Consider the following 21,790-nt stretch of genomic DNA (forward strand, 5'->3'; position numbering starts at 1 on the left):
ACTGGCAAGAGTTGGGCTTAAGGTGGAGTATTGGGATATCCCACAGACCGGACTTTTGTGAAATACATGAAAAGGCAGAGTTTTCTGCACTTTATTTTCTTTTGTCAATTTTACCCTGGTTTTATTAAAATTATTTAAATTCCAATAATCAGGGCGTGGGGAATCGGAAGATCCAGTGAAGCTCTGGCTTATCCACAACAACTTGACTCATCTAATTGTGTAAATATTTGTTCTTTTTTTTTTAAATGTGCCATCAACATAAGTAAAACGATATTGTTTTTACTGGAGGGGATTTCTTTGCTGGGTGTGCCTTATTATTTTAAAGGGAAATGTTGCGATCGTCACCTTCTTATGTGATTTTGTGTATTTTATCTATTTATTTTTATTAATATTGGCAAAGGTAAACCAGGTCTTGTGTAACCCTCTGTTAATTTGCCACCTGCACTTTATTAGCCACACTTTATCTGGGAGCAGAAGGACCGAACAAGGACTGACCTAGCCTTCAGAAGTTACGTTGGCGACCCCCAGGGGCTTTTTGACCCTTTGTCTGATTTTGAAATAGCGTCATGTATTCGTTGATTGTTTTTCTTGTGCAGTGGTCTGTTGTAAGCATACTAATGATGTGATTATGATGTACGTTTCTATTATGTGATTCATAGGACATTTTGCAAAACGAGTTCTTTCTTGCACTCTGCTTTACATTTGGAAGCCAAAAATGGGGAGAAATTCAGTTTAAAATAACAAATATTACATATTCTGTGTTTCCACACTTCCACATTTATCTTGAGAAAAATGATACTACATTTGCGTAAGTAGGCCTATTGTCTACAACAAGTAGAGCCACAAAATGCAACATTAAGGCATCAAATTTTCACAATGAAAAATGACCTTTGGGTTGTGTGGATAGCAGAGGTATTTAGGCCTGTAATAAGCTGCCAACCAAGGGAACCTCCTAACCCCATACATTTCAGAAAACCAAACACCTGGGACGGTCCATGGTGGTGTGACTTACATGGATCCCACATGTTGTCTTACCCAGAATGCCCTGCAAACCTCAAAATGTTGCCAAAATCAAGCATTTTTCTCATGTTTCTGTGAGGGAAAGTTCTGGAGTCTGCAGGGATCGACAAAATTCCTACCACCCAGGGTAAATTATAATTCTTCCCTTCTGCCCCCTCCTTTTGGGAGGGGTGGGGAGGCTTGTCACTTTCTTCAGGGCAGCCCCAACACTATTCATGAAGCTACTGATTTATATCCATCCTAAGGTGTGATACAAGGGTCTAGGCCTACGGCTACAGTTACAGCCTATTGTTCAAAAGATTTTAAATTCGTCCAGCAATATGAGGTGGACTCTGGTAAGCATACATTTGCTCTTTCTAAACCCATTGTTCCCAGAAGTCACTTAAAGCCACATTTTACCCTCTCAAGCAACATTCCATTCCGTTTCATCTATAGTCCTATGCAAACAACGCCCTGTGGTTTTTGTATTTATGCCAAGAATGTTTGTCAGCCAATCTGAGTGCGATCTAACAAATACATACCATCCACGTACAAGGATGTGCTTGTTTCTTGAACGGTGAATTTTTGCATAAAACAATTGCCTTTTGCATATTTTGAAATAATTCACCAACACATATTTTGGAAAATAATGCAGCAAATAAGCAGCATTGCTTCAGCCACACCTTACTTTAACCAACCTTAAACACGCATGTAGCACTGACCAAATGAACAGTTATAATTTTCCTACAATAAGTGTTCATACGGTGCAAAGGAACAAACAACTTTCAGGTGGCTTAGGGGCATTTGAGCAGCTCACTGTAGCAGATGTATTAGAAGCTTTGTATGTGCAGAGAGGGCCTCTTCACGATAGTCCTAGAGACCTGTAAAGTATCAGCTTATCATTAGCTCACAGTAAACAAATGACATGAAATGCTGCAGTCAGGTGCTGTACATCCCAAACGCTCACCTTTTCAGTACTGACTCCAGCTTCTCCATATTCAGCCTCTGAGCTCGAAAGTCTCTGGCCACATCCTCAATCATCCTCTCGTACTGCTGGAGCAGGCCAAAATCAGAGGTGGCGTGGATCTGCTGGTACACCTCGCAGAGCTGTTCCCGGCTGCAGCAAGACAATGATGAGCCGATTAATAAAACCAAATACAGAAATGTGTAACTTAAATCAGCAAAAAGTATGACATAAGTTGTTGACAACTTAAGAAAAATGGGCAAACATGTATGTGTCCTGCCCATGAGGTATGCATTTCTATCAAGCTGTGCAAGAAAGATGGAGATTCATATACATTTATCTAGTCTGAGTACCACGGTCTTCTCCATGACCCTATTTTATTCTGCAGTTCAGAGGTCTGCTCTCTTTCAAAACCTTTCATCTAACACTCCTGTCTGGACCATGACTTTAAAACTCCAAGAGATCCTGATACCTATGTCCCCATAATATAATAAGATCCCCCATTCCCATCTTCCATCAAATCCTGAAGGTATGTAATGAACGTTTCCCACAAGGGTTACTGCCCCCTCTAATAGCTAGCGTCTGACTCTGTCTCTCCTTGGCGTCTTCATTTCTTCCTGATCATCCATTCACACTACTGAGAAAAAAGACCTTTAGTTTTCTCACTAAGGTTCTGCTTTACAGTAATTATCTAACTTACTTTTCAATGTAACTTTGATCTTTCCTCCTGAAAACTTCAGTTTGTTGAAATTTCTAGCATGGCACATTTCTTATTTTCCTTGTATCATTTCCCTGAATCAGCAGAGGCATTTTTGTTAGCTCTGTTTTTCTGTACTTACTTACAGGATCAGGATTAGCCTCTAGGGCAATGAGGCAGTGTCTGATGGGCTGGTCTGAAAAGTCAGTTTGTGTGCTTTTTTTAGCTGTTGATATCCCCAATGTTACCACAAACCTTGCCTTTAGCAAGCACAAATACATTTGATCCCACATACCTTACAAAATACAGCTGTAGTCTTCCGTTACACATTCAGAATTGGCTGTATTTGCAAACATGGGCAACTGGCAAAGTTCAGCCAGTTTTCCCATTACTTTAATTATTATTGCTGAATTGCTCTACTTTTGGTTTGGTCTTTTGGTTCCCAAGTGTCTTCTTACATGCATTGCATTTAACTGTTGCTGTGAACGGATCAGTTGTCCTCCAACTCCACCAGTTATCTGGGGTGGGTACCAGTAGCGGCCGGCACAAATCTTGAGGGGTTTGGGTAGATTTATTGGCCTATGAATCTGGTCAGGCATTTGGTCAGATCTCTTAGTTGTGAATGGCCCTGCCTGAGATCTGTGATATAATTTTCTGAACCTGCTTGAGAGTCTGTGTTTTAAGAGAATGCAATGTGGAGTCAGAGCCCTACACACCTTTGGGCCTTGGCTGCGGAATGAGTTATCACTGTCTCTACGGACTGATCACCAGCTTTTTAGGAGAGAGTTTCTGCCTTTTTTCGGTTGTTACCTGTGCTTGCTGTTGAGCATATGTGCCGCCCTCCACTGCACTATACCAGCTACACAGATGATATTCATGCTCAAGAAAAAATGTAGTAATGTGTTCTATATTTGTCATTCATGCTTCTGCTGGTATCGCTGTCACGTCATTACCCCAGCCTTTTGTCTTTTTGTCACGTATTTAAAGTTGTGTGCTCCTTAGTGCTCAAATACTCTTCTTTTTACAAATCCAATGATGATGTTCTGCCTCCTACTCGAGTTCGTGGTGTGACCATTGAGAGGATTGCCTCTAAGGCAATTCATGCCATAGCATGGTGTGAGCTCTACCCTCCTCGCCTTTTGATTTCCTTATTTTGCTGACCATTCTTCCCAGAGCCCCAGCACCGTACGACCAAAATGTATGCTCTGGTTGCCAAGTGCCAAGTATTGAGGGATTGGTGAGTACACAGGTTCTGTAATAAAGGTGCTCAATACTATTCTTATGTGGCAGTACTAAGCATTTTAGCTGCCTATGCAAATTTGACTCTACATTGGATGTCTATATTAGAGATTAAATAGTTGTTCACTGTAGTAATTTAAAAAAAAGATACATCAACTCGTACATATTTTGATCAGGCGTTGCCTTAGAATTTGCCTACTGTCCGTCAACTCTACCATATAAGGTGCTTCTTTATTCCATCTACTTTGCTTCTGCACAGTGTTTAATTGTTAGTCAGTAATACTTATTTCAATGCTCATAGCAAAGAAGTCAGTGGTTTTGTGTCCATGATTGTAATATTCGTGGGCATATGTAGCTTTTTCCGCACAACAATCTTTAAATGTCAGTTGAAGATCATCTAGTAATCTGTTGGTACCAACAAACTAATAAGTCACTAATGTTTCCCTCTTATCTATTTTTCTTTACTAAATGCTCTGCATCACATCTTTGGACTGTGAGCATGTCTAGGTGTCCTCATGTGTCTTTAGGAACAGCAATTGCTTTTACTTTAGATTTTTCCAGGGCATCTCATCCACTCCACATTCAACCCTCATATATAGGACATTCTTCTTCTGACACTGAACAGCAAGAAACCTATATATATATATAATTTTCGAAGAACGGTGCAACCTAATTAGGCACCAAAAGGCTGCACAATATCCAAGAGCTCGTGGAAAGTAGAAAATGAGCAGAATTCAAAAAATAATTCATATGAAAAAATTATATATATATATATATATATATATATATATATATATATATATATATATAATACAATACCATTAGTTTCTCCCCTTCAGGAGCCTCTCTTGCCCAAGGCTGGTTGAAAATTCCAATCCAAGATGGAGAAATAAGGCGGCACCACCAGGATGAGATTCCAAATCCTTATTATCCTTTCATTTATTAAATTCTAAAGTGCTCGGTGCTCATAAACATGGTAACGCGTTTTGGCCGTAGCCTTCAACAGACTACAAACTATATGTAGTGTGATCTGTGAGCAGGGTCGGACTGAGACAGAAAATAGACCTGGGCACCATAATAAAAGTGGCTCCCATTAGCAAATCAGAGAGCTAAAAGAGCTAAAAAGTGGCTGTTGCAACAGAGTACTTTCTATTGAAATTCTAAATTAGGCCCTAAATCTTGTTTCAGCTTACAAAGTCAAAATTCTGAAATATGTAATTTACTTTACACTATGTTATGCAAATGATCGGTTTTTGTGTTTTAATGTGATTATTCCAAAATCTGAACCATATTATGACCCACATGGTCTGGGTTAATTGTTTTTGAAGCTATACAGAGACATAGTAAACACCACCACTTACAGCACTTTACCACTGAAAAGGATTAGCTGCGCTTATCTTCCTTACATAGGTGGGGCTCCTATTGCAAAGGTCATGCTGACCCACCCTGTGTCCCTGATTGCCTGGAACAACAAAGTCCTGCACTGACAGGTGTGCTGACTGACGCATATTTACAGTTCAGGTGGAGACGCCGTGCTTTCATTTGGAACCTCTGCACTATCCACACTGCGACTGAATCGGGCACTTTGAAATGGCAAGCAGACCACCCTGGAGAGATCTTAGTTTGGTATTGGAAGCATTACAAACGATGTGAAACAAAGGACAGCAGCTGCATCACAAATATATCTTACGGTTCCCCAGCATAGGGTTGCCCAGTCCCCATTTCCTCTTAGTACCATATGTTTGACAGTATTGTGATATTTATGCGAGGCCTGCACTTTTGCCTTTCCCTGATTACTGGCTGATGACCGCCAGATGCAAAAACCTCAGCCCCCTTTGTGCCTCTGTTGGAGGGTGCTCCAGGATGGAGATGACCCTGGTGTGAGGGGAATCCCTCTACACAAAGGCTATGCCTGGAGAACAACAAGGAAAGAGTACTTGAAAGGAGCCCTACCCTCAACCAGTTTTACAGTTTCAGACAGTGGATCCACATGTCCTGTTTGCCATTTGTGTCTAAAAGTAGGACTACATTTTTGGTTCCAGTTCCAAGTCTTCTATGGCCAAAGACTAGTGTGTTCCATAGAGTGCAGCCAGAGTTGGAGCTCTTGATGGAAGAGATATATACCGATCCTGAAGCACCTAGAAGCCTGCTGTCTGATGAAAGAGGGAAGGAGCCTGCTTCACCCCGAGGAGGGGTGACTGTCAAAGAAGGAGAGAGGTGCAGCACATTCCTAGTGACCGTGGGGCACCCAGAGGAGCAAATGGCTGGATAACAATCAAGGAGGACCAGCGTTTCAGAGGGTTATCAAAACGTTCCCTGTTGTAACAAGAACAGCAACACCAACACATTTGCCAAGGTCTGGTTGAGGCTGTAAATGTGTTGTGGTCAGCTTATTCTGGACTGCAAATACTGAAGTTGTGATAAGCCTGTGCGGAGCTGAAATTGCAGACAATATGATTGGCCAGTGTGAAGTATATGAGCTAACAAGCCAAATATTCCCAAGCACTGCTTTGTCGTGGACCCTCTGGCCCAGGGTGGCGCATTGCCAGACCCAGAGGCTCAGGACACTCACTGTTGGTAGAGCAGGACCATGCAGTATCCAGACTGTCTCTCTCATAAACCAAAAGACTCTTAGCTGGTGAACTTTTGAATGCAGCCCAGCACTGGAGGTGAGAGACACTTGTGGACTGCCTGCAGCAAGCTGACATTCATCAGTGTGTGTAGGCATGTGTCGAGGTACTGGGCAGGCCATGGCTGACCTGTGAGGACTGATTTCATCCATGAGTGTGTAGGGGACTAACCAGACTGAGTTCTCTCTGTTTTAGAGGCTATTTAAACTGCACATGTGCCAGATTCCCACTAGTCCTGCAATCCCCTAGAGTTAGAGTGGACAACTCAGAACCAGGGAGAGAGCCTGGAGACAGTAGAAACGGTGAGGGAGCAGGTTGGGTTCAGCACTTGCCAATTTAGTGCCCAGAGACACCAAGGGGCCAATTTCTACATTGGTGGTAAAATACTATGAAGAGTATCCTTACCACCAACATATTGGTCCGCCAGCCGGATTTAGAAGCGGGCGGACCTTTGATGTAACCACAGTGGAGGCTACACTGGATATACACCTTTGGTGAATTTTTTGAGATCGAATGGGATATTTAGTGTAAATCAAGGCACAGACGTAGATCGACCAGCAAGGTAGGCTTTTAGAACACAGAATCGAAGCTGTCCGATTAACTATATTTTCACGAATGCTTTTTTTTTTTTCATACAATCAAGAGCTTTATGGTGAAACAGATTTGTGGAAGTGACCTTTATCCTTTCCATAAAGAGTTAAATATTAGTGCTACCATGGATGCAGAGAAGGTCCTTGTGTAACTAGTAGCTTTTCCTAGAAGACTTACGAGATTTTGTAAAAAACAATTGTTATTTCTGGCCAACTGTCAACAAAACCAAGAAATTCAACTCCAAGAAGAGATATCTGATAACTTTATGGAGTGGCATAATAAGTGAGGTAGTCTTATGCATAAGGATGGAGTTGCACTTAAATGGGAAACTATCGAAAATTGCCCAGGCTGTAATGAGGAAAGAAAAGATGTGCATTCATAGCACCAAAATAAATACAAACCATTGATAAACAGTAAGAAAAAGATTTATAGGGAGAGGTGTTGGAAACAAATGTTGAAAATAATTGAAGCAAAGAAATTAAATAGATTTTGGCAGCTGGAATATCATGGATCAGGGAGGGCAGCAATAAAAACGAGCTGTATAGTGGAAGAAGAGGCGTGGATGACATATCTGGAAGAGATGTAGGGGAGGGGAGCGTGTGCAATGGGAGGAAAGAGTCATAATAGATAGTGATAGTCTGTTACTATTTAACATTAGGAATATTAAGGACCCAATATGGTCATTAAGATTAACAGAGCATCAGGTCTAGAAAATTTACCCACCATTATAATTAAAACAAATGTGGATTGGTGGGCAACATGTTATTTAGTGTTTCAAATAATATCGGGTCAGTTTTCTGAAAATTGGAAGGGTGCAGTTATCAGACCAATCTTCAAAAAGGGTGATGCAAAACAAACAACAACAAAAAATACAGGTTAATAAATCTACTTGATGTAGGGGAGAAATTGTTTTCCAGAATAATCTTGGGTAAGCTGAAGGAATGGGTAGAAACAAATAACATAATTTCTATATAACGGGGGTGGCTTAAGGAGTGACATTCTACTACAGACCATTGTTTTAGTTTATGGTCGTGCTCGGTGGAGCAAAGGGGCAGGTTGTTCTGCTGCTTTGTGGATTTTAGCTCAGGGTTTGACTTGGGGTGGGGTGAGGGGGATTGGGAAGTTCCATGGAAAATTTGACATATTTAGAGATACCACCAAGTTCTCTCCACCAAGTTCTCTCCTTGTTTTAAAAGAATTGCATTTGCGGAACTGGGCACAAGCAATAATTGATGGTGAAGGAGGGCTGACCCGGAAAATACCAATTAATAATTGATTGTGACAAGCCAGTGTATTTGCACCTTTACTCTCTCCCTGTTTTAAAGGAGATCTACCATCCGTTTTACCTTTGCCCAGAGGCTTAAGCCCCAAAATGAATGTCATGCTTAGAGCATATCTTTTATATGTGGATGATATTGTCATTATGGACATGACTGAGATTGGCCTTAAAAAGCCAATCTCTAGTCATGAATACTGATGTAAGATTACATTGGTAGCAAATAGTGATATGACCAAAGTGTCCTGTTTAGCGAGGAGATCGGGAAAGCCAGTAAGGTAAAATTTGAATTTAAGAAGTAATAAAGTTGAGACAGTAAACAAATATTAATATTTAAAAGTATGGTTTAAACAGAAATTACAGTGGAATTATTTGAGTCAAGAGCACTCTCCTCTGTGAGCGGGCATAAAATATTTAGTAAAGATTATGAGGGTTCGTCTATAAGACCAGTTATATCTGCTAATACGCCTATGATTTGTACACAATTTCAATATGGGGTGGAAATTTTAAGTCTTAGCGTAAAACATAATTGGGAGACTAAAGAGGGGAAGTGTTTAAAAAGGCAGTTGTCATTACCAAAGCCAACAATGGTCCAGGCAATAAAAATGGAAACTGGTGTAGCACCCTGAAGTTATTTAGCACATGCAGAGGTAGTAATGTTTTGGCTACACTTGGAAAGTAGGGAAGGGCAAAAGATTTCTAGCCTCAGCAAAAATGAGATTACAACGAGTGAGTTGAAGTGGGTAAAGGAAGTCAGAAAAATGTTGGAAGATTAAACATAGCAAGCCAAAACCTACAAATATCCACCACAAAGGCTGAATTCCATATAACCTCAAAAGCAAGATTACATGACTCGAGGTAATTAAGAGGAAAATCTCAATCACTTCTGTGCAGCCCTCTTGGCAAAATGGGGAATGGTTCCCACATAAAGAGGCCTTATCGAATCCAACACTCAACTATGAGCAGGTAAAGTCTCGAATTGCTTTATTACCGTCATATGAACTGAAATGTGAAAAAAGAAACAATAGACATTAATGGGAAATGTACCTGTGCACTAAATGTAAAATGCAATTGTTTGTTTATTCTTTTAAATTGTCAAATGTTACTAATGCTTCATAAAGCATTTTCAAGAATACTTTCTCTTAAATATGGTACTTTTGAACACAGAGAAGCAACGGAGCTTTTAACTGAGATGAAATATCTAGGTGTATCATGTGCAAAAGGAAGATTTTTGATTGTGGTAAAATAATTTTAAAAAGGGTTTTAACTTATCAGTTGCTCATAAATAACATGGAAAAGGTATGTGGAACATCAAGACCATATGTTAATGTATGAAGTAAATTGTGTATGTTGTATGTTGATTTTAGAGTGTATTGTATTATGAGAATTGTGTACATTGTTTTATGGTGGTTTAATAAAGACTGTGTTTTTAATAAACGTATGTTTTTTTTAATTTTTATTTTTTTGTAATGACTTTTGACAACTTTGCTGTGACAACGGTTCTGGCCAATGCTTTAAAATGACTGCCAGCCCAGCAGTTGTTTCTAAATTTGGCAGAGAATACTCTGTTTGTCAAATTGTAAATCTGGTCTAAATTGGTTCCTCTGCTAATAGTGTGTAGTATTGAGAACCACCATGTAATAAAATACTTTTGTTTCTTAAAAGACGAGCACTGGGATGGACATTCTCTTTGAGTTGTTGACTGATTGTTGAGCATGAGCACTACCAGGCTACCTCCCTCAGAACTCTGTTACTGCTCTGCCTCTTTACCCTGACTGCCATATACAGAAAGAGCTGTGCTTGGGCCACTTTGAAGTGCCATAACGGGACAGACCCCGGAGCATCAAAGACAAACAACCTCAACCCCTAACTGTTGAGGGCATGAAGCCCCTGCTTGTTCCATGGCCCCCTGAACAATGTCTGATACTATCCTTTCTGCCTTTGAGTTTTGCAGGAATAAAATTCCACATGGAGCAGGTGACCTTGTTTTAAAAAAACACTTTAGCCTCTACTGAATAAGCAAGAACTAGTTCTCCACTAGTTGAAGATCTTGGTTAACCAGTCAGAGGGTGGGGCTTCTCAGTGGCAAAGCATTGGGTTCCTTCAGTTGAGAGAACAAAGGTATCAAGAAACTAAAAGACAGGATGATATGTTTAGGAATTGGGAGAGTAGAAATGGAAGCATTTGGGCTTGACTCACAAAATATCTCTGTGTGTATCTGCAGCCTACACATGCATATATTCTTTCTAGCAAGTGTAAAAGCCATGTTAATGATTCATTTTTTAGGAAACGGACTTACGGTCCACTGGAGATCTTCAATGGGAGGTCTTACACATACATCTAACCTCCTGATTGTCACTGTAGATGGAAGCATGCACATTGAAGCTAGTTCCAATCTAGTTAATGCCATGGGAACTGATACACATCAGGGACAATCATAGGAATGTCACTGACAACAGCAATCAAACCATGTATGCTAACAGCTATAATGTTTTGAAGTATTTTGTCAACGGGCCAAGGAATGTTTTTCAAGTGATTGATTTATGGAGCATAGCGCCGCATCACCCCTGAATTGTTTGAAGAAGATTTTATTTTTCAAGAATGTGTTCAATTTCAGTCCACAAAACCCAAATAAACAGACATAAGATACATTGAAATTTAAATAACATCTCACTGGGTAATATTTGATCTATTCCATATTAAGATTGATTTTAAGGTCATAGTGTTACCATATCATATAAATAGCAGTGTATCTACTTTCTAAAACTCACTTTTGCAAAAAAACAAGTCACACAGTCCTAGTTGTAATACTTATTTTCTCCCATACACAGTACAATCAACTTGCAATGTTATGTTTAAAATCTTTAGAAAGTCGAAGTATTTAAGCACATGCATATTTTTAGTGGTGGTAATCAAAACATCCCTCATCAAAGACTTTTGACTATGGGATCAGCTAGATAGATATGTAATGGGCACCCATTAATCAGAAAGACCACAATAATTCAGCACAGACCATCTCAACAGCACCCCTTTGATATCTACTTTATCTTTATCCTTTTCATTTTGCTATCCATGACTTGGGACTGGTCTGGGAGCAACTTTACATAGCCTTGCCATGCTTTAGAAATGATAATATTTGAAATTAAATAAGAGGTACTCTGATGCACATAGTGGGTAGTGAGATCTGTTTCCTAAAATTGTGGAGCATAATGTATGAGAAATTGTGCTTTTATTAACCTGAGATAACTTTATTTTTCATCCATCTTGAATGTGACACCATAGTATACCATATGATAGTTTCTGTTGTTATTATTGTGCTGTAATAAAGGATTTTAGGCTTTGCAGTGAATGAAATGTACCTATTCAAGGAAAACCTAAGTGTTTTCGACTAAACGCATTATGTAACAAGTCATGTCACATGTACAGACTGTGGAAATGTCTCAGTCTACTCTAGATGAATGATGGGAGAATCTGCAAATGTATTCTGTAGTAAAATGTTTCTTTTTGCTTTTTTCTTATTGTTGAAAACCCTGTGAACCACATACACGATTAGTAAATGTATGAAATCCTACAAAAGGATGAGATTATTCTATGCAAGGAAGACACGTTTCCCTTTCTTAGACTGCGAATCAAAGCTAGGTTTCCAGTAGAAGTTTACTGAATTCTTCTATGTATTCTTTATGATTTATATACTTATCATACGAATAGATTGATTGATTGTCCAGCGTATGCATTTCTGTAGATATCCCTGAGTAAACCTTTTAACTTTAGTCCTTATCTGCCATTGTTAGAGAAATGCTTCTAACATTATTAATGTATAAGATCTAGTAAAAGCAGAGAGATTGGTCCAACCGGGAGCAAAGTCAAAAGAGAGACAGGTTTGCTCACTGACAGAAGGTTAATGAAGTTCTGATATCAGGATCGTGCTTAATTGATGTTATCCTAATTACTGTCCCACATTCTTCCCCTTAGCGCTAGTCCACCCAACGAGCTGTCCTTCGTCTCTATTTAGTAACTATCTGTATTCTGCTTAGACCCCTATCATCTTCTTCCCAGTCCTTTGATTCAATTGCTTCATTGAAAGCAAGGTGTAATAGTACTACTTCTCCCAATCCTAAAGACTGCAAGGCTCAGTTACTACATTTAAAGTAATTCTATTAAAATACAGTATGTCAGTATAACTGTTGTTCCAGGTACCGTTGTTGCTATGGTCAGTTCCAGGGAGTAATCATACACTGTGAAAGCTTTTTGGGGTCAGGTTGGCAAATCATTCTAACACTGCAGTATCATCTATGTAAAACAACTGGATGCATGTTTTGTCCAATCATAGGAGTGGAGAGGGCAGTATCTTGCTCACCTTAATTCTGAAAGGTGTGGGTTGATTAAAGAGGGCACAACTGGGCAACCTTGCTTGACCCTCTGTCAGTGTACTACTTATGCAGATAGGCAACTTTATTTTACAGCCCAATTAAATCCCAAATGCTGGAATACAATAGCTGTATTACTGTTATCAAATAATGTGGTATCCCCCATTTCAACAGCTCAGTCACGGATGAATCATATACCATTTACAATTTCATGGTTTCTTTGCCACAACGCTGCTGGCAGGCTTTTTGTAGAAATGGCCTTGCAAAATTTGGTTTGCATCCAAGGTATATGATTAGATTCCTATGTCAGGATTTTAGACTGTTGGATAACAGTCTTGTAAATATCTTCTTTGGTGGAAAAAGCATTGCTTACAGCTTAAACTATGTGTTATTCTCCTTTTTTAAATACTGACACAGGAGTTTTGCCACAAAGCTGGGACCTGAGGTTTCATTACATATCCCTCAAAGTAGAGCAGCAGCCCTGCCTGGGACCAGTGATGCTCTCTGCTGCCTTGACCCATCGATACTCCTTGTCTTGTTCCAAAGAACTATCTGCTGTTTAGAGACATGTATGCTTGTTACTGCCTGGGGCCATTGATATTTATTGCCGTCTGAGGCCAGTCCTGAGTGACATAGAAGTAAGTAGTTAAGAACCTGGTATAAGACGACTTCAGGGCTCACAGGTCATCCATCCTATGTAAGGCAGGTCTAGCAAACCTAATCCTATTTTTAATTATGAATTCAGGTTCGTTTAGTTAAACTACTCATGGCATAAACACATAACATTAGGGTGCCCCAAAACAAAGACTAAAACAAGAATGGAGAATTATCTTTGCACCAGTTATCTTTTTCAGATGCTTGCATTAGTGTCACTGAAGTGTCAAGCACATGGCATGTAAGTGTCACACACAGGCAAACTGCAAACAAGGAAAGGTAACGTGCATGTGATGGGATAGAGAAAGGGCCTGTAATTCGAGGAGATGGCCTTTTGTTACATTCTTTGGCATTGCTGATATCTGAGTGAGAGGTGAGGTGAGCTTTTGGTGCACTTTGGAATCCTCTCATACATGGGCCGCTGAAGGAGCGAGGGAAAGCTTGTGAAGAAGGAAAGGGGGCTTGGTATTCACCAGTCTCTTCTTCCGTTATTGTACCCATCCTCCATATGCACTAGCCCCTCTGCTTTAAAAACACTGCTTCTATTGCAATGTACCACAGCCTTGTAGGGAGGCAAGATTAAGTCAATACACAACACGTGCTACACTTCACATGCGGACTCTGGGCCCAGGGCTGGTGTATCCGCCCCAGTTTTCGGAGAGCAGTCGGAGAGTATGTGCACTATAGTCCAAATAATCAATATGCAGCACCCATTGTCTCCGTCACACCCATGGGTCTGTTACAGTGCCTCACTGACCTAAGGGGCAGAGATGCCAGTGCTTATGCATCATGTGAGTGATATGCATGCTTATATGATTCTCTTTTTTGTTAATCCACCTATCCTAGCTTTTGGAGGGAGAGAGAGAGAGAGAGAGAGAGAGCATCCTGCTGCATATTCACCAGTCCCTGTTTCTTTGAATCCCTCTGAGAGGAAGTTTCAGAGATTAAGATAAGGAAGGATTCAGTACAAAAGAACATAAACAACCCGAGCGTTCTAGTGTACATGCTTATCCCACCCTCCAAAACACAGGATAGATAGGTGTTTGCTGATGTCTGGATTTTGAACAGAGGGTCGGGTGAGCATGTGTACTTGCGCTGACACGTGCTGTGTGTATATATACATTGGCCCCTTTCTCTTCCTTTAATACATTCTAAAGTTACAGATCCATCAATCTACTCTGCCGTAGTGCCTAAAGGGAAGCATGCTACTTATTATTATTTTTATAGTTAAAACAAAGTAAAAGATTCCTGAATAATGTCTGACAGATGGCCACCCCTAAACCTGGTGAGCACACTACAGCTGGAACATGAACCTGAGCATGTGCCAAGTTTGGACTGGCCAATGAAGTACCCTGGCACTTGGAGGTAGGGGCTGCTTTTTGGACTGCATGGTCTGTAATGATCCACCGCTGAGAGTCCTTCCCTAAATAATACAGGACCTATTCACAAAGGTAAACTTACACATGTAGATTTACGCTCCTTTAAATTCACTCTTACATTTAGTAGTTACTTTACTACTTTTGCCTACTCCCCATTTAGGAATGTAATGTTAACTCCATTACATATACTTGCATATCTCCACCTCCTGGAAACAGAGGGTGGAGACAAATTTACAACTGTAAAATTACTACTAGTAACTTTTCACACATTGGTGGACGAGCGAGCTCTCTATAATAAAGTATATGGAAAAGTAAAAAAGTTTTATTAAAGTTGTAGAAATGTAGTAAACATATTAAATGGTAAATATTAATATAAAATAATTTTTTTCAACCTATAAAAAAGTTACAGATCTATTATCTTAAAAGCGTATTAAAATATTGAATGTAAATATATTTAATGGATGCATAATTAAAGATTTATTAAATATGCTTCCTACAGTAAAATGTTTATTTTTATGTAATATGTATTGAAAAGTTCTAGACGTTATGTACAGAATTATTTTAATTCATTCATTTTTATACAAATGTTACATTTGTTTTTTTAAATGTACTAAAATATGTTTAAATATGCTTATTTAACTCTAAATGAAATGTGTGTGTGTGTATATGTATGTGTGTGTGTATATATATATATTTTTTTTTCTTTAAGTTGAAATAAGTTAACTATTGTTAACATTATTTCCTGTGTTTATTTTAAGTACCTGCCTCCATTATTCAGTTCCAGTGGGGACCATTTGTTGTACCGAACTTTCTCTCCGTATCTTAGCAGGAATACATTTACAACAGTTTTGAGACATTTGGGGTGTTATAAGTATAGTATGTGAACAGCAATGGTGTGTTTTCCCCCCCTGAGCCCCTCCTTATTCTTCCATTTAACTCCTCCCCAAATCTCTCTCATATAGCAGTAAGTAGCCCCTATTTTCCAGCCACTCCCACTGCAATACTAAAAGGTAGGCTTACATGTGCTGGAAATGTCTGCAGAGAAAAGATAGGAGAGGCGTTGATCTCCACCCATATGGCAGTGAATCACGTTTTGCAGTACGTAGGAGTACTACTGTAGCACTACTAAATTTACTACAAAAAAGTTTGTGAAAAGGCCCCAATATTTCTAAAACCGTGCTTTAATTTGCACCGTTTCAACCCATTTTTCCCCAATCATTTATTTGGGGGAAGGCACTTCATAGACAACAAAGACTATGCTATGGACGTAGAAATGTGGGGCTGGTGTGAACATTCTCGGCAGTGCTCATGTGAGTTACCATTCAGACCTTGGCTTGTGCCACGGGGAAGCGCATTCTCTTGCCACCATACTTGAGAAATATGGACCCTGTCAAAAGAGTTTCCGTTTCCTTTATGTGCGGTCCTTTCAGTGTCTACTAGGATTTTGTTTTGCCTTTTGCTGCGGAACAAATGCACTAACCGGTTCTGAAAGTGTTAAGAGCTGTGTGTTGCCGAGGGAGGAAGACGTCCTTCTTTATTTCTCAGCTGTGTTAAAGATCGGTTGCTGATTTTCAGCATATAGTAACATGATGGAAAAGCAAAACTTTAAATAAATGGGACTACTAAGTGATAGCAAAAATGGTCCCGCCTTCCAATTAACCAAGCACCCTTAAAAGCTAGTCACTGTTGCACTAGACATTACATAGAAAATTGGCAAAGCCAAGTGGCCTTGCCTTTCACGGGCTTACCTGGCCTTTTGGTTTTACCAATGCTTTTTGCCAATGCTGACCCTCATCAGCAAAAAAAGGAAAGCTTGTTTACAATGCGATACAGCATCGGTAAAATAAAATAAAAAGGGGGGGGTATCTCAGTGTGCTAATGTGCATGCATAGACCGACATGGTCAGGTATGTGTCCTGGCGTGGCTGCAATAAAAAAAATAAAAAAAAAAATATACCATTACAAGATGACAGATTCCAGCCTTCGAGAGGTACAAAATATGGGTGAAAGTGCATTAAAGATAAATAAGTCACCCAGGATCAAACTGTAGCCTCCAAAAAAGAAAAAAAAACATGTATTTTTTCAAAAAAAGAGATGGGACATGGGAGCATCAGGCACCTTCACTGAAATGCGACTGAAACATGAGCACAACATGTTCAGCCAGCAGCTTTGAAACAGTGGTCACTTTTCCACTGGAAAATGTGTGTATATCACATTTACAATTGATTCACCTAGTCACTGGACATATGCAGGTTATAATCTCATGTAAGAGCTGCATTACTTTACAGACACACAAATGCACAGAAGTATTTCCCAAAATATTGGGATAGAAGTGACACCTGAGTGATCATGATCATGGAGTGGGAAGAAACTATCCTCCATCACAAGTACGTCTGCTTGTATATTACATGCCGCCTTTTACCAAAACTGTGTGTGACCTGCAGATAAATATAGATGCCCAGCACAGCACCTTGGCTCAGTTGGGCACCACCACATTGCAGAATAAGAGACTACACAAATTAACAAGCATTTGCAATGGGTCTTTCATTTGCTCACGTTAAAGCTATTAGGGTTGTAAATTCCTAACTGAACTTTTCTTGCCATATAAATTGAAAGTGAAAAGTAAAACAGTTGACAAAAACAAGCCACTTCAAAGCGCCACAGCCACCATGAGCATGAAAGCAAAGGAGAGACACAAAGAAAAAGACATTCTCTCGCAAACGTATCGGCAAATGTGCAATTACGCTTGTAACAGGGTCGGTGTCCAAGGCGGTAAAAAAAACGCCTCAAGGAGGGATAAACGTAAAGCATTTACCAATGATAACAAAGGATTTATGAAAGGCAAGGCCACAAATGAGTGCTAGTGATGGGCATGCGGTGGGAGTGCTTAAAAGCCCATAGATCGGTTACAACAGGTCAAATCGCATGCACGCTCCACCTAAAAATTACATTTGAACTAAGATTGGTTAAAATGGGAAAATACAGCTATCATGAATAGTGGGTATTTCCCGCTGCTTGCAGGCTACGCATGCCTCACTTTTAGTTAAAGGTCTGCCTTCAGGATGTACCTTCTGGGGCAAAGAGCCATTGGCATAAAGCAGAAAGCCAGCTGGTCCAAGCCAAATAAGGCTAGAATCCCGCAAGACTAAGGCAGCCTTACAGATATCCACGGGCACTGGACGCGTGCAGGCCTACGTTAAGGGCGGATACTATGCACTGCAAAAATTGCAAACTACTATCTCATGCGGTGAGGCTGCATCAGTTACTACTGATACCTGACTTCTGGTTAGTGCTGTAGTTCACTGACCATAACTGCAGCATCAGACTCGTAAAGCAATGATGTCACCACTTCCCACTTTTCTCGCGCAGCACCAGACGTACACTAGACTAATGATTCTCCTGTCCGATTCAACCTCAAATATCATGGTTAGTTTCCTTCCCTCCCTTACTACTAGTATTATCATTTCATTATGCATAGCAGCCCATAGAGAAATATCCATTATTTGGAGGTGGCACATGCTTAAACAGTCTAATTTCCGGTCTGCTGTATAATTTATTTTACTCTCTACTTTTGTCTTTCCTCTGTCATCACAGCCATTTGATATCAAATAAACATAAACGCTATCACCAAATTTTGATACAACAAGCAATCACAAAATGAAACTTCTTGCTACCCTATATATTTTTTTTTAAGCTGCACCGGACTAGGCGTATGCAAAATTTTAAAGATGGATAGGTTTATAAAATTCAAAGCTTGCAAATTTTGAGAAACATATCTTCAGTGGCCATTCAGTGCAACAGGAAAACCATTCCTGCTGCACCGAAGGCTCATAAAAGGGCACACAGAGGCAACACTCCCACATCGCTTGGTCTAAGCACATACGGATGCATTTTCAAGTCCCAGACCTGCACTGCTTCCTGCCTACTGCGGCTGGCCTTTGCCCCTCAGTAGCCCACCACCACCCAGCTACCCTATGCCTTCTGTTGGCCTCTCCCGCCTTTTCCTCTGTGCTATTAAGTGAAAAAACTGTATGTTACTTTTCACATCAGCAAATACATAAGATAAAAACGCTTGACCGTGAAAAAACATATATGCCGACAGTGAAAGCTGAGTAGAATCTTTTTAAAACGGGCACTGGAAAAGCCAATAGGCTCGCCCAATAGGAAGGATGCGGCGCTATGGGCAGTGTAGGCAGGCGGGGCGCCCACTTGGAACTGAGGAACCAGGTTCAAGTCTCAGCATCACCTTCACATCCTGTGATTCTGGGCAAATCACTTTATCTCCCCTCCCTTGAAAATAAAAATGAATGTGAAGTTGTAAAAGTATAATTGGTGTTCAAATAAAGTATCACATAATTGGGTCGAGTTTACGCTAACTAAGAATGGAAAAAAATGAACTACTGCATCAATTGCAGTAAGAGTGGCAGAGGGAGACTAATTAAGTTAAATTAATCTGTATTTGGGCTCAGCTCCACACAGAGACAAAGAAGTGATGGCATCCCACGAACTGCCGAATTAAAAAGCAGCAAACATGAGTTATAATGGTGCTAGAAAATGGTAAGTGATGGGCGGGCAAAGAGCCCTTTTTTCTAGAGTTTTTTTTTTCTTCAGATAAAATAGTCGTCGCCATAGCGACCTTGAATGCACGCTGCCTGCAGGCTTGACCTAACAAGAGTTAAGATTAGCTATACCGCAAACTTGAAACATGTTTTCCTATCTTTTGGTTCTGCCAATGCTTGCTGACCATGCTGAACAGCATCAACAAAAAAACTAAATCTGGCCTAAGCATGACAATGTATGTGTGTGTGTGTGTGTGTGTGTGTGTATGCATGTATCACCATGCATGCACACTTAAACATCATGACGTGACTGCTATTCAGACTTTTGGACCCAAGTGTGATGATGCATGCTAGCTCATGGGTCACCATATATGTACATGTATACATCATAATGCCCATGTGGTAAATTAAAAATAAATAACATTAGTATGAAATTGCATTTAGAGAAAGGTGCAGTGTTACAGCAAACTTCAGCTGTTGGGCCTTCCTAAAAAGAAAAAAAAAAAAAAAAGAAAGTACTTGAGAGGGGAGGTGGTAAGGGAGAAGTGAGGGGTAAGTCAGTCACAATGAGGGCGGTGATTAGTGAGGCGTGGTTAAGCAACCCTGGGACCAGGGGAGGAAGATGCATTTAAAAAAATAAAATAAAAGCTGACACAGGTGGCAAAAACAACCGACAAGCTGGGGGTGGGAGGACAATGAGAGTTTGGAGGGCAGGGATGTGAAGGGGAAAGTAGCACTGAGGAGAGAGGGAGTAAGAAATCACATGCACTCCCATGGAGAGCTGAAAGCAAAAGAAAGATGTAGTTCCCTGAATGTTAGGATGCACGTCATACAATCAAAAGGATGGTATAGAAGTTATACTCCAAGGAACCAACATAAGAATAAGGAGAAAAACCACTGAAAAAGAAGCAAGCAAATGAATAAAAGGAAACAAGTCAAACAATCAAAAGGATGGTAAAAAAGCTGTGCTCCAAGGAACAAACATAAGAAGCAGGAAAGTCACTGAACACGAAGCAAGTAAATGAGACTGACAAGAAAGCCAACCAATGATCAGCAGTGGGCTATCCTCAAAGCCTGCTGTGAGTATTGGTTTAGTATACAATAGGTCTTTTGACACAGAGACCTAAAGCTAAGACCTAACAATAACTCCATTCTGAATCCACAAAGTCAGAGATGTTTTCAACAGTAAAGAACTTCAAGTCAAACAAAAACAGAATTTTGAAACAGAGCACTTATTTCCACTTTTTCAAATGTACATAAATAAACAAGCACCAGACTCTGAAATTAAATGATTTTGCAACTGAAATAAGAGTGCAGTTTAGACATAACAACTGAGTGACTGACGACTGCCTGAAAGTTAACCATTCCTCCTTGGGTAACAGTCTCACTCCCTGTTTAAATTCCAGTGGCTCCAGTGATGGCTGACATAAAAGTGGTGGGGCTGGTAGAGGGGGCACGGGGAGAGCGCAGGGTGGGGATGGGTAATAACAGCTGGCCAAACAGACATGTGCAGTTAAGGGGCACACTCCACTCTCCCCTACCATGACCTGGCCCCACCCCTCCCTACATAGGTTGACTCAGCCAGCAGCAGTAAAATAAAACAATACTGAAATATCTTTTTTTGATGTACTTTTTTTTTTTTTGCTGCTGGCTCAGAGCCAGCAGGGCAATGCTCCTTTGCCAGTGTGGAGGAGCTGCCAATGAGTGGCTCAACCAACTGACAGACTGAGCCTGACCCCCTGGGACCTACTCCAGCTCTAGTTCTGTGGAGCATCCTCAGTCATGGCTCCACGCCAGATCTTTGTTGAGGCGTACTCCTTGTCCCAAATGTCCCAAGATGCATAATGTACATCTGGGCTCAGCCATTTGCAAATCAGCCTTGACCCTGCTGCTCATGGGGACAGTGTAACCCGAACTGCCAAGTCAGGTCATACCCGGCTGCTGAGCCCATAAGTAAGGCCAAACCAGTCCTGGGTTGCTTGAGTTCAGGTTCAGGGAGGATCTGGCCTGGCAGTTCGGGATGGACTGTTCCCATGAGGAGCAGGATCAAGACTGATTTGCATATGGCTGGGTTCAAACTGAGGTGGCTTTGTGGGCGAACGAAAGATGGGTTGGAATGCTACCTCAACCGATTGCCAGTGGTTAGACTTATTGCAGGCTGCACCCCCCCCCATTACCTTTGTGTGTTTTAGGATATCAGAGTTGTGTTTCCAGTGGCTAAACTGCACGTTGTGCAGGCAGAAAACCTGAATTTAATCTTAACATAAATTTAGAAAAAGGACAGTGTTTGAGGTCCACATGTATTTGTTAGGTATTATTAATGTCTGAATGTTACTCTTCGTGTGATGAGATGGTGTGCAACATTTCAAGAGACACAGGGCTTGTTGAGTTATTAAAGATCCATTGTATGATTCTGCTCTTCATCTGAACAAAAAG

The 21,790-nt window shown here is 40.4% G+C and overlaps 1 protein-coding gene across 1 annotated transcript in view; it reads right to left on the minus strand.

Moving 5' to 3' along the window:
* LOC138284150 (ras and EF-hand domain-containing protein-like) overlaps nucleotides 1-21,790 on the minus strand; it is a 226,438-nt gene that overhangs the window by 182,995 nt on the left and 21,653 nt on the right. Inside the window, exon 2 of the mRNA XM_069222634.1 lies at nucleotides 1,967-2,116. Within this exon, the coding sequence (XP_069078735.1) occupies nucleotides 1,967-2,116 (150 nt within the window). The remainder of the gene's footprint in view (nucleotides 1-1,966; nucleotides 2,117-21,790) is intronic.

The sequence above is a fragment of the Pleurodeles waltl genome, chromosome 3_1 (assembly GCF_031143425.1).
Source record: "Pleurodeles waltl isolate 20211129_DDA chromosome 3_1, aPleWal1.hap1.20221129, whole genome shotgun sequence".
NCBI lineage: Eukaryota > Metazoa > Chordata > Amphibia > Caudata > Salamandridae > Pleurodeles > Pleurodeles waltl.